This window comes from Microcebus murinus, chromosome 11 (assembly GCF_040939455.1).
Source record: "Microcebus murinus isolate Inina chromosome 11, M.murinus_Inina_mat1.0, whole genome shotgun sequence".
NCBI lineage: Eukaryota > Metazoa > Chordata > Mammalia > Primates > Cheirogaleidae > Microcebus > Microcebus murinus.
The window spans coordinates 11,097,160-11,109,515 of NC_134114.1; the positions used below are offsets into that span (position 1 = coordinate 11,097,160).

At 42.7% G+C, this 12,356-nt stretch overlaps 1 protein-coding gene across 2 annotated transcripts in view; it reads left to right on the forward strand.

Moving 5' to 3' along the window:
* Positions 1 to 661: 661 nt before the first annotated feature.
* Positions 662 to 12,356, forward strand: part of OTULIN (OTU deubiquitinase with linear linkage specificity) — a 36,117-nt gene continuing 24,422 nt past the window's right edge. For both annotated transcript variants that reach the window (XM_012790264.2, XM_012790266.3), the window contains exons 1-2: positions 662 to 974; positions 10,096 to 10,172. In XM_012790264.2, coding sequence (XP_012645718.1) covers positions 823 to 974; positions 10,096 to 10,172 — 229 coding nt within the window. In that variant the 5' untranslated portion in view covers positions 662 to 822. The remainder of the gene's footprint in view (positions 975 to 10,095; positions 10,173 to 12,356) is intronic.

The window sequence follows — 12,356 nt, forward strand, 5'->3', positions numbered from 1 at the left end:
TCCATTCCTCCATACTTTGGTCCTGCTCTTTGCTGGAGTGATGCTTTTTGCATCTACATTGCTATACATCCTTAGAAGCTACTCCTCTGCTCTCTTCTCAGATATGAAACATTTCAGCTTCGGATCTTTGAAGTCAGCTAATATTTTCCCTTTCCTTTGGCTCCCCTCATTTCCAATTTGCATATGGAAGAATATAATCCAAGAACACACGCTGCAGAGCTGTCTCAACTGAGTTGAACCTAACCGGTTCGCTTTCCCAGCAAAGACACCGGGGGAGGGTCAGCCACGAGGACAGCTGAGGCCAAAGCACAGCGGGCTCAGGGGCAAGTCGTCACGGATCTGTCACTTGGGGACTGCCAGGGCAAGCCGCAGCATAGGGCCGTCGGAAGACGACGCTTACAAGCCGAGACTGACATTACAAGGCGCCCAGACGCGTTAGCACCTTTCACACCCAAGGCCAGCCTTCCTGGTCACCCAGGACGCGTCCTGCCGCAAGTCCGCTGCAGACAAGGGAAGCTAGCCAGAGGTGCCAGGGATAGAGCATGCGCCGTGGCTGCCCCGCGCGGGCCATCCCAGGGCCCCGGCCGCTCAGCCCGCGCAGGCGCAGGCCCCGCGTCGCCCCGCCTCCGGCCACGCCTTCTCGTGGCGGGTCAAAGGCCACGGGGCGGGCCGCGGTGACGCGCGCGGAAGCGGTCTGTGGTCCCTCGGAAGCTGCCGGGGCAACAGAGCGGCGACGGCCTCCGCCGGGCGCCCCAACGGGAGGGGCCCGGAATCGCTCGGACTTCGCTAAGCCTCTACTGTGCCGCCGCTGAGGGCGGCCGCATGAGTCGGGACACCATGCCGCAGCCCGGAGCGTGGCCGGGCGCCACCGGCGCCGAGACGCCGACGCGGGAGGCGGGGGCTGCGGCGCGGGAGGGCAGGAAGGCGGCGGCCGGCGGGCTGCCGCGGCCCGGGATGCAGTGCCCGGCCGAGCAGTGAGTGCGCGGGCGCGGGCGGCGGCGGGCTCGGGTCCCCTCCGGAAGGCTGGGGAGGGGGTCTTCAGCCAGGGTCCTTCGGCGCCCTCAGTTGTGGGTGAGGTCGTTGGCGACAGGGAGGAATTTTTTGAAGACTTTTGTCCAGGGGCAGAGTACCAGTTTTTCCCGAGGATCCCTCTCACGTTTCTAGTCACTCAGTGTCTCTCTTTCCTCCCCCCCTTGTAATTTACATATCTCTAAAGTTAAAAAGAAAACTTCCAGAAACTTGGGGAAACAAACCCGAGAAGCTTTTTATGTTATTATAACTCCCGCTAGATCTTTCCTCCAGCCTGGCACAGGGAGGAAGCGAGGTTGCCCCTGTCACAGCCACAGGAAAGCTGAGCCGCACGACATGTTCTTGGAAGGCAAGTCGCCGCTTGATGCGCGTCCCACCTGTTGGACAGACTTTGGACCGAGTTTGACCCATTTTTGTTTTAACCTTTAACGTCCTGAATAGGTGTCCCCACCTCCTCTTTTTTTTTTTTTTTTTTTTTTTACTAGAAAAGTCATTACTGGTTAGATCAATTCCATACTGAGCTGCGAAGAAGACAAATCGGAAGTGTTTATAGTTTCTGCAAGGGTCTGGAGGTGCAGGTGGAAGCAGAATATAAACTTGAGTGAAACTTTTCTACATTTTCAAGTTGTAGGCACATAAATATGTCTTTGGAATTCCAGAATTGACAGCACTCTGACAACCAGTTTGACAGATATTTTCAAATCCTTAGAAAGTTAAATCTAAGGTGTTTTAAATGCACCTTTTGAGCTTTTTTGGATAGATTTTCCTAATAGGGGGCCTTTTTGAGGCCTGTTATGTAAATATTGTAGCACAATAATGCTCATTTGCTGAGTGTTTTGACATTCTATTTTATTGAGAACCCAAACACCTTGGGTGGTGGTATTAGTCACAGTTAATGGGTTAATGGTCACTGGAAAAGATTTTAGAGTAGGAGATTTCAAACACCTGTTCCTAGAACTAGCAATATAACTTAAGTTAGTGAACTTGGCCAGGGCCTGGAGAGCTTGAGTCTCTCTCTGTTGGGGGTCATGGTCCCCTAAGCTCCAACCTGTAGCTGCTCAGATCTTTTGTACTTAAAGAATGCAGATATCTTGGCCTTTTTATGAAATACCCTGCTTCTAAAATAGTGGTACCTAATTTTTAAAAAATTGAAACCACTGTACAAGTCCATGTGTGAGACCTACCTCAGACTTTGCAGAGGGTTAAGTCTAGGATATTTTGTTGCTGCTGCCTTTCCCCTGCCCTAGCTGTGAGAACTGTGCCCGGATTTAGACACCATCTGTCATAAGCTGCACCTCAGCCTTGGCCTGAGCAGTTTCATGCCTCCCTGAGGGAAGCGAGAACCATGTTCCCAAAGGTGTACATTGTTACTTGGCAGGTTTTCTGGTGGTCTTGATTCTCAGAGTCTGAGCACCTAGGGAAATGGACCATGGTGGGAAGGAATGCTCTATCTGTAGGAAAAGTTTTTGTGGCACAGGTGCCTCTTCTGTCTCCTGTCAGTAGAAATGTAGACTTAGAGCTGAAAAGAATATTAAAAAAAAACCCTAGCATAGGTTTGTCATTTTACACATTTGCAGATTTGTTAGGCATAGCTTGGCCAGGGAGACACAGATGATAGGTTTCACGGCCAAGTGCACTGATGCTTGGGTGGGAGCCTCCCCCTACCTCTTCCTGGCTTCCTCAGCAAAACCAGGCTGAGACACATGACAACAAGCTTCAGATTTTTTTTTCCTGGAATAGATTTGCCAGTTTGTGGTATTTTTTAGCAACTTAATTTCTTTTTTCCCCCTACTTCTGTTGCCTTTGATAATCTCATTTCTTTTTAACTCTTATAATTTGGGGGAACAGGGGAGGTGAGTATAACTTTCAGATGTCAGCTTTTGAACATTATATCTTAAGTTTAGGACTTTCTAGCTTATTTCTATCTTTCTGAATGAGCAGTATCTGGGTAGTGGGGCTATTTCTCTTTGCTTTGTGATGTTTTCTCATGGGCTAGGGAAACTGTACTGCATGCATCATATAAACCTAAAGTTTGCCAGAAAAGGCGTGCACATCAATTCCTACATAATAATGCATGCAGCTTTAAATATGTGTGGGTGTGTGCATATATTTTCCCTCTCTTGAGACAGGGTGTTGCTTTGTTGCCTGGGCTAAGTGCAGTGGCATCATCATAGCTCACTGCCACCTCCAACTCCTGGGCTCAAGTGATCCTCCTGCCTCAGCCTCCCAAGTAGCTGGGACTGCAGGTGTGCACCACCATGCCTGGCTTATTTTTGTATTTTTTGTGTTGCTCAGGCTGGTCTTGCACTCTGTCCTCCTGCCCTGACCTCCCAATGTGCTAGGATTACAAGTGTGAGTCACCACACCCAGCCATGCAGCGTAATAGTTGAATGTACTTTTTTTTTTTTAAGAGATAGGGTCTTACTCTGTCACCCAGGCTGAAGTGCAGTGGTGCAGTCATAGCTCACTGCAGCCTCAAACTCCTGGGCTCAAGTGATCCTCTTGCTTCAACCTCCCAAGTAGCTGGGACTACAGGCACATGCCACCATGCCCAGTTAATTTTTAATTTTTTTGTAGAGATGAGTTCTCATTATGTTGCCCAGCTTGGTCTCAAACAGTCCTTCCACCTTGTCCTCCCAAAGTGCTAGGATTATAGGCATGAGCCATCATATCTGGTCTGTAAAATAAATAGTATAGTGCCTTTTTTTTTTTTTTTTTTTTTTTTGAGGTGAGGTCTCACTCTGTTGCCCAGGCCGGAGTGTCCCCTTTTTTAATTTGTGCTTTTTTGCCATTGGAGCCAAGGCCTTTCTTTCCATGCACATAGTTGGGTTTGCTATGTACAAGAATCAATTGAAGTATTTGCACCTGGAAATACAAATACCATAAGACTGCAAATGTTTTGAGGTATTTCATGGAGTTATTTTTAATACATTCAGTGGATAGTGGTTATGAATACAAATCATAGCCCAGCTTATACAGCTGAATTATGCATTTGGGATATGACTCCTTGAAGGTTGCAGTGGTGGGTGGAGAAAGGGATGGCTATTTCCTAGGCAGCATAGTAGGCTACTCTGATTCCTTTCCACTAAGCTCATCACATTTCACAGGAAGAGGAGTGGGGAAAAGAGACATATAAACCACATGGATAAGCTACTTTCCAAATCTCATTATAATTTTTTTCTTTTCTCTTTCCCTCTCTGCCTTCTTTGTTCCTTCCTTTTAATCAGCTCATTAGAAAGCTGTGGTTGGCTGGCATCTCCTGGACAAGTCCTAAGGATGGCTTACAACATGACTTGGGGTTCCATTTGGAGACGTCTTATATCAGAACAGATTAGTTGACATTCTTGAAGCTCTGGCTGGTCTCCTATACTGTATTCTCTGCTTACCCCACCCCCAGCATTTGACTCCTGCTGTGTCTGGTCTTGGGACACTGTTGCTAGCCAGAACAAAAATGCTTAGGGAGTTGAGACAAGAGACTCTTCCATGGTCTTCTCTCTCTCTGTCTGATGGTGGGAGAGAGTTTGAATCTGGGGTCCATGGGCTGGCTGTGTGTGGGGCCATATTGTCTGTGAACCCTTCTGAAATTGAAGGTAAATTTGTATATATTTCTGCCCTGTGATTCTGATGAAAGCTGTGGATTCTCAAAGGGGCTGTGAACTAAAAAGTGCTAAATCATCGTTCTTGGGTGTCGCTAGGCAAACTATTGTATGCTGTATTTTCTGCTTCACCCCGTCCCCAGGAGCTACTAGGATATGGCATGGACATAGGTCGACTCCCTCTCATCCCTTTCCCCACCCCAATGAGGAGCCTGCTTTAGAGTCCAGAGCAGGGATGTCTCTAAGAATTAAACCTCATTATTGAGGGTTGCTGCGTTGTCCCCAGATACCTCTGAAAGTCATACATGAGTAGCATGAGCCAGTTGTAGAAGATCCACTTACAGAGAGGGGTGGAATTTTGGCCTGGGTGCCGGTACTTTCCTGCATTTGATGTGTTCACGCATCTCTGCAACCACGGAGCATCCAAGACAGGGTGTGTTGAGAAGTTTTTGCCATCCTGTGCCTGCGTGGGAAGGTGTGTTGGTATCACACTGGTTAACACTGTCTCATCAATGCTGTCTGGACTATTAGTTGTATAGGACAGACCAAGTTAAGCATGAACTACAGTGAATAAAGCCTTACTCGCTTCTTTTAGACATTTGAGAGGAACTTTTACACAGGATCTTGATGAGTGATTAAAATTCTGTTTTGTTAGCTTTACATATACATTAGAATTGATTTTTAAAATTTTACATGTTTACTTAAATCAGAAGTTGAAAATTGGCTTCACAGAAATGTCTTCTGCTTCACTGAACTTTGTTTTTAGCTTATGGCTTTTGAAGGGGATAATGTAACTTTGTCTCTATATCATGAATGGTTTTAAAGTAAGTTTTCAGAAACTGGTTGGTATTTGGCTCTTTGAACAGAGCAAGAAGTATTAGTTATAATTTAGTGTGCATTGTCATGTAGCTTACTCAACTGGGTATGTTACCTTAATATTAACCCTTTGCACTTGGATGTCGAGTGTGACTCGACATGGTTAGCAAAAATTATAGAGATTAAAATTACTCTTTGAATGTATCAATAATTTGAAATATAAAAAAATCCAAATAAGTTTGTGTAAAAAGAAACTCCAGTGTTTTATTCTATTGCACGCTGGGCTGTGCGCGTTCATCTGTGGCTGTCAACTATAGTCGACACCGGGCCGCGCGCCCTCATCTGTGGCTGTCCACTATAGCCGACGCCGGGCCATGCTCGTTCATCTGTGGCTGTCCACTATAGTCGATGCCGGGCCGCGCGTGCTCATCTGTGGCTGTCCACTTTGTAAAATCTGGAGTATTTAAAAAATTAAATCCCGAGTAGAATAAAGGAATCGAGAAAAAAGCATGAGAGTGCGAAGGGTTAAGAATAAAATATTTTATCTCAGGCTTAAGAAAAAATGGGTAAATAATATTTAATTGGAACTTGAAAATATACATTTTAAAATAATACCGAGGTATAAAACTAAGAATCTTCTAACCAGGAATTGTTAGCATTTTGGTTTAAAAAACAATTTTTTTTTTTTTTTTTAAGAGAGAAGGTCTCAGTCTGTCACCCAGGCTGGAGTGTAGTGGTGTGATCATAGCTCACTACAGTCTACAACTTGTGGGCTCAAGAGATCCTCTAGCCTCTGCCTCCTAACTAGCTGATACTACAGGAACACACCACCATGCCCTGTATTTTTAAATTTCTTGTAGAGACTGGGTCTTACTGTGTTGCCTGGGCTGGTCTCAAACTCTTAGGCTTAAGTCAGCCTCCTGCCTCAACCTCCCAAAGTACTGGGATTACAGGTGTGAGCCACTGCACCCTGCCTGGTTTTAAAATTTAACTTAGTGGTGTAATTGAGTGTGAGTTGCGTGCTAGGAAATCAAGTCATTTAATAGACTTTTACTTTTATTTACCACTTTTCTAGCCATCTTTATGTTTTCTAGAAGAAAATTTTTTGCTGTGGTGATCATTTGAGTCTGTGGGTTTTGGTGGCCTTTTTTGTGTCAAAGAGTGGACCCCACCCCCATCCCAACGAGACATCCACAAAGGTTGCCAAAGGTCCCCTTTCCCCTAATTGTTTCACTTTCTTCCCTTCCTATAACAAACCAAACCAAACCTCTACCAATTTCGGATTCCTAGCTTTAAATATAATTTTGTTTTGTCATTATTTTTGGCTTTAATATTTTGGTACTTAAAAAATTAAAGCAAAAGTTTGAAGTATTTTTTTTTTTTTTTTTTTTTTTTTGAGACAGAGTCTCACTTTGTTGTCCAGGCTAGAGTGAGTGCCGTGGCGTCAGCCTAGCTCACAGCAACCTCAAACTCCTGGGCTCGAGCAATCCTTCTGCCTCAGCCTCCCGAGTAGCTGGGACTACAGGCATGTGCCACTATGCCCGGCTAATTTTTTATATATATATCAGTTGGCCAATTAATTTCTTTCTGTTTATAGTAGAGACGGGGTCTCGCTCTTGCTCAGGCTGGTTTTGAACTCCTGACCTTGAGCAATCCGCCCGCCTCGGCCTCCCAAGAGCTAGGATTACAGGCGTGAGCCACAGCGCCCGGCCCTGAAGTATTTTTAAAAGAAAATAATTTTTATTTTTCTTGCTCTCCTTTTTCATTCTAGTTCATTATCCTTATATTTATTTGATGGGTGACAATTTCATTTTGGCTGTTAAATGTCTTCCTTGCCAACTATTATACATTGATTGAACATCATTGCTCAAACCTAAAACTTACCTTTTCTCCAAGGAGATACAACTTTGGGATCATTTTAAGGGTGGCCTTCAATAAAAGTCATATTACGTCTTCTAAGTGTCCTTGGTGGCTATGGAAGTTAACAAGCATTTGTGCACAGGATCTGAGTGAGGTCCAGTTGTGGTTAAAATAATTTGAACGTGCTCTGGTTCTCTTATTCTTCTATTTCTGCTTTGCTTCTTTTGTATGTCCTGAATCACTGCTTTTGATTTCCAGTAATCTCCCATTCTGCTTTTGTCTTCCTATTGCATTTAGTTCTCCTGTTCTGCTGTTTATTTCTTTTTGTTTCTTTCCTTTTGGCTGTTGTAGAAATTTGCATTTGTAGCTGTATGGAGAGATGCTTGTTTAGAGAACCTTCTCTGGGCAGTTGGTGTTGGAATTGTGTTTTGGTTATTTTGTAAATTAAAAAGGAAGAGGACAGAAGTGCAGCCAAATGTACAGGCAGGATAGCCACAGAATTCACTTGAAGTACAATTTTTAATGATGGTATATTCATGGGCTGTTAGAATAAAGAAGTAGAAGAGGAACCATGTAGAAAATACAGCTCTCTTCCAGTCTTCTCATTTGGAAGATGAGAAAACTGAGGCCAAGGTTGAGGAAGTGGCTTGTCCAAAGACAGGTTTCTGATAATGATGTTATGAAAGTGACTTGCTTAAATGAATGTTTTACAGGATTAGAACTTCTCTTGTATTTGATAAAGCCAGGAAGCAGGCTGAAAGATGTCGTTAATTTGTTGAGCAAATGAACAACATTTAGTCACTTTTTATTTTAGGTTTTTGATGTATAGTTTCTGTGAATCAGGTTTCTGTTTGCTTTGAACTCTGGCTTGGGCTTTAAGGGTGACATCAGACCTTTTACTTGAAATCTCAGTGGAGTTGGAGTGCACGGAAAGTACCTTTTCCTAATATTTGTTCCCTTACCCCCACAAAATTAAAAAACACACATTCACATTTTTAGAGAGAAAAAGGAATAAGAAATGATCACTGGGCAAATTGTTTACTAATACTCTGCACCAGTGGATATAGAATGAGAATTAATAAGAATAGCTAACTTTTTTGAGTGCTAATTATTTTACCTGTGTCTGTTTCTCACAACAGTCCTTTAAGGTGAATATTCTTACTGTCCTTTTGATGGGTAGTCAACCTTGGGTGCTGTTATACATGCAGCTAAAAAAGGCTGGAGTGAAAAGTAGTTCAGCCCTGCCAGTCTAGCTCCCGAGTTCCCACTCCAGCCACTGCACTCCGCAGAGGACTTGCCCACCCAGTAGGCATTGTGATGTCTTAGGCAGGAGGAAGATTAGGAGTTGGGAGCCATTCAGGAAGAGGGAACACCCAGAGCAAATCTCAGGTGTAGAGGCACAGGGTAGTGTTGGTCAGGCGTTTGATCTGAAGTATAAGTAGTACACAGGGAAATAATGGAGTACAGGTTAGGGGGTGGGTCTGGTCCAGATTTTGATATTATTAGTGTTTGGGAAACATTGAAAGATTGACATGCTAGACTCCCCACCTCAGTCTGTCTCTCCCAGCACCCATTGTTCTCTTTTCCCAGCTGTACTAGGCTATGTACTAGGAAGTGAGGTGATAAGGGAATTGGGGGTGGGTATTTTAGTCTTTTACATAATTTCTTATGTTTTAGCTTGGTAACTCTTCTTTCCTTGTTCCATTGTGTCTGGATCCTTGTGTCAGAATGGGGTGTGCTCTCATGGGGAGGGAGTATAGGGAATTGGGGGTCTGATGGTTCCTTACATGGATGTCAGGCAGGCCCCTTGCTTTCAGCCCATTGTGCTACCCTCCAAAGAAGTTGGTGCCTCCAATTCGAAGCCCTTCTGGGCTTCTGTGGGCTTGGCTTATTGGCTTGCCTTCTGCATCCGCTCTCCGTCCCCGCCCCGCTCCCAGCCTTGGGCTTCCTTGTCCTGTGTCATTTACCACGCTATCTGCTTTCACTATTTGGGCTTTCACCTGCCTTCTGGTTTTGTCAAAGATAGGTGTTTCTGTTTCCCTTTATTGTCGTTTTGGGGTGAATTTTGAGGGTGAAACTTCAGACTAGAAATCCCATTCTTCATCATTGTCTAGCACTTAGTGGAGTTTTCTCCCTTTCTAATACTTGGTAGGCTCTTGTTAGCTTGCCAGAGAACTAACAAGATAGTGGAACAGTGGAGATATATACAACAGAACATGGGTGGCTGGTTAATTATGGGGGTCACAGCAGGAGGAGCCTTAAGGAAGGTTTTTTTTTTTTTTTTTTTTTAAGCTTTGGAGCTTTGTAATAATTGATGCTATCCTATCCTTGTTTTTTGAGTAGCTGTCGTTAGATTTGCTTGTAACATGTTACAGAGGTCAACAATTGGCCTGCATTTCTATATAGATACTTTTATTAGCACTATCTCAATTCTTGGAACTTGACAGAATGATTTTAAGAGCTTCACTCATAAGAGGTATGCTGAGATCTCTAGGTATATAGTTGAGACATTAATAGAAGTCACAATTAAAATGGCCTCAGAGCCATGCAGCAAATAAAATGATGTAAGCTATCTCATTTAAAGTAAGGAATTGTGAAGGGGAAGAAAGTGGTAAGATAGAAACATAAGCATCTGAGATGTAAGACCCTTATTTTATCAGATTATCATCATGTGTTATGAAAAAAGTTAAACTTTTAGTGTCTTATACATTTTATGAGTAGCTGTTTTATTGTGATATGATGGAAAATGTTAGTGCAACAAGTGTTTGAAAATGTCACTTTGGTGTGATTTCAGTGAGGAGGACATGTATCGTGCTGCAGATGAAATAGAAAAGGAGAAAGAATTGCTTGTACCTGAAAGAGGGGCATCAGGTATGTTTGGAATTATTTTATTTATAGAGTTCTTAATGTTGATAGTACAAAATGCAGTTAAATTGGTATATCCATTTTTATAAAAGATTGACATCCACTTCTAGGAAATAATGCTGATGAGTATGGTCTTACCTCCATTAATTATTTGTTTTGCTGAAGTGTGTTTAGGGAAGTCTGTTTCCTGGGGTTTTAAATTTTTAATGCACATATTCTCTCTGCATTCTTTACATTCACACTGTTTTTTGTACCTGTGAGGATTGTTTTGTTTAATTTCTTGACACCGTCCTCTCTCTGTTCTTGATTTCCCTATATTCTTAGAATTCACATTTGAAATGCATTTTTCATTTCCAATTGAAGGACTTACTGAGAAGCTGGCTGTATACATCTTTGCATGCAGATGGCTGTGTGACTCTGATTGAATAAGAAGAAAAACAGTCATGGGATTAATAGCACCAATTCTCATCCTCTGGTTCATGTCCATGTTTCTCATCTGTCTTGCCTGCTTTTCTTACCACCATCAGGACCCATTGCTGTTGGGGCAAGGCATTACTCCTAGCCCTCTCCACTGGTCCGTGGAGACCAAGCTGGCAGGCTACGTGTGACAGAGTACATCCTTCCTTGGTTGGCTTCATGCGGGAGTCGAGTGGGGATACTCTCATTTGGCGATACTCCATAGATAATTCACAAATAGCATTTTCTCTCTCATTATCTGTATAATATATGAGGGGATTTCAATTAAAAGATAAAAATAAAAAATGTAAACTTTATTTCTCAACATAAGCTGCATCAAGGTCAAGACGCTTTTGTAAGCAATGCTACTAGCCATTTAGTTTGTCCCTAAAGAACTGAGGGTCCTCGGAATTTAACCATGTCAGTGCAGTCTCTTTTTACATTACTAACTAAAGAAAAATGGGTGTCCTTTAAATGGGTGTTTTTTAAGATTAGGAAACAAAAAAAAGTCAAAAGGAGTCAAATCAGAACTGTCAAGTAGTTGCTAATGATTTCCCATAGAAACTCTTGCCATTGTTGAGAAAATGAGTAGGACCATTGTCATAGTGGAGAAGGACTCTGGCGAAGCTTTCTTGGCTGTTTTTCTGGTAAAGCTTTGACTAACTTTCTCAAAACACTCTCATAATAATAAGCAGATGTTATCATTTTTTGGCTTTCCAGAAAGTCCACAAGCAGAATGCCTTGAGCATCCCAAAAAACGGTTGCCATGACCTTTGCTTTTGACCAGTCCACTTTTGCTTTGGTTGGACCTCTTCTACCTCTTGGTAGCCATAGCTTAGATTGTGCATTGTCTTCAGGATTGTACTGGTAAAGCCATGTTCCATATTCTGTTACGCTTCTTCAAAGAAATGCTTCAGGATCTTGATCCCACTTGTTTAAAATTTCCATTGAAAGCTCCTGATCTGGGCACAACAGTTTTGGCACTTATCAAGTAGAAAGTTTGTTCAACTTTAATTTTTCATTCAGAATTGTGTAAGCTGAGCCAATTGAGATGTCTGTGATGTTGGCTATTGTTTTTGCTCTTAATCATTGGTCGTCTTCAATTAGGGCCCTTAATGAGACTAATTTTTTCCCTTGGAAATTGATGTGGATAGTCCTGTGCCATGAGCTTATCGTCTTGTCCCTTCTTAAAATCAGTTATCCATTTTTAAACTGCTGATTTCTTTGGGGCGTTGTCCCCATACACTTTTTGTAAAGCATCATTGATTTCACCGTTCATCCACAAACTTCACCATAAATTTGATGTTTGTTCTTGCTTCAGTTTTAGCAAAATTCATGGTGCACTTTCTAAATTGACATCTTATCCTTAGTACCTCAGACTAGATCCTGTTCAGACTCGTAACATGTTAGTATGAGTTTATTTTGGTGCAAAAAATTTTTGAAATCTATGCATAGTTTTTTCATAATGTGCATTTTCCATGAAAGTAAGTGGTCTTTTTGAAGACCCCTTATATGTGTTCTATTGGTTTGAGAACTGGCTTCCGTTTATGTTTAATAAAAGCATTGTCATATATGTAAGTCGGAACAGATGATACATAGTTGGTTTTTTGTTTTGTTTTGTTTTGTTTTGTTTTTTAAATAAGAATTTCTGAGTCTTCCTCACCAGGAATCGGCCAGCTCTTCACTGTGGTAGCCAAAGGAGATTTCTTTGTAGTGGTTCTGGTGTGTTCCTCG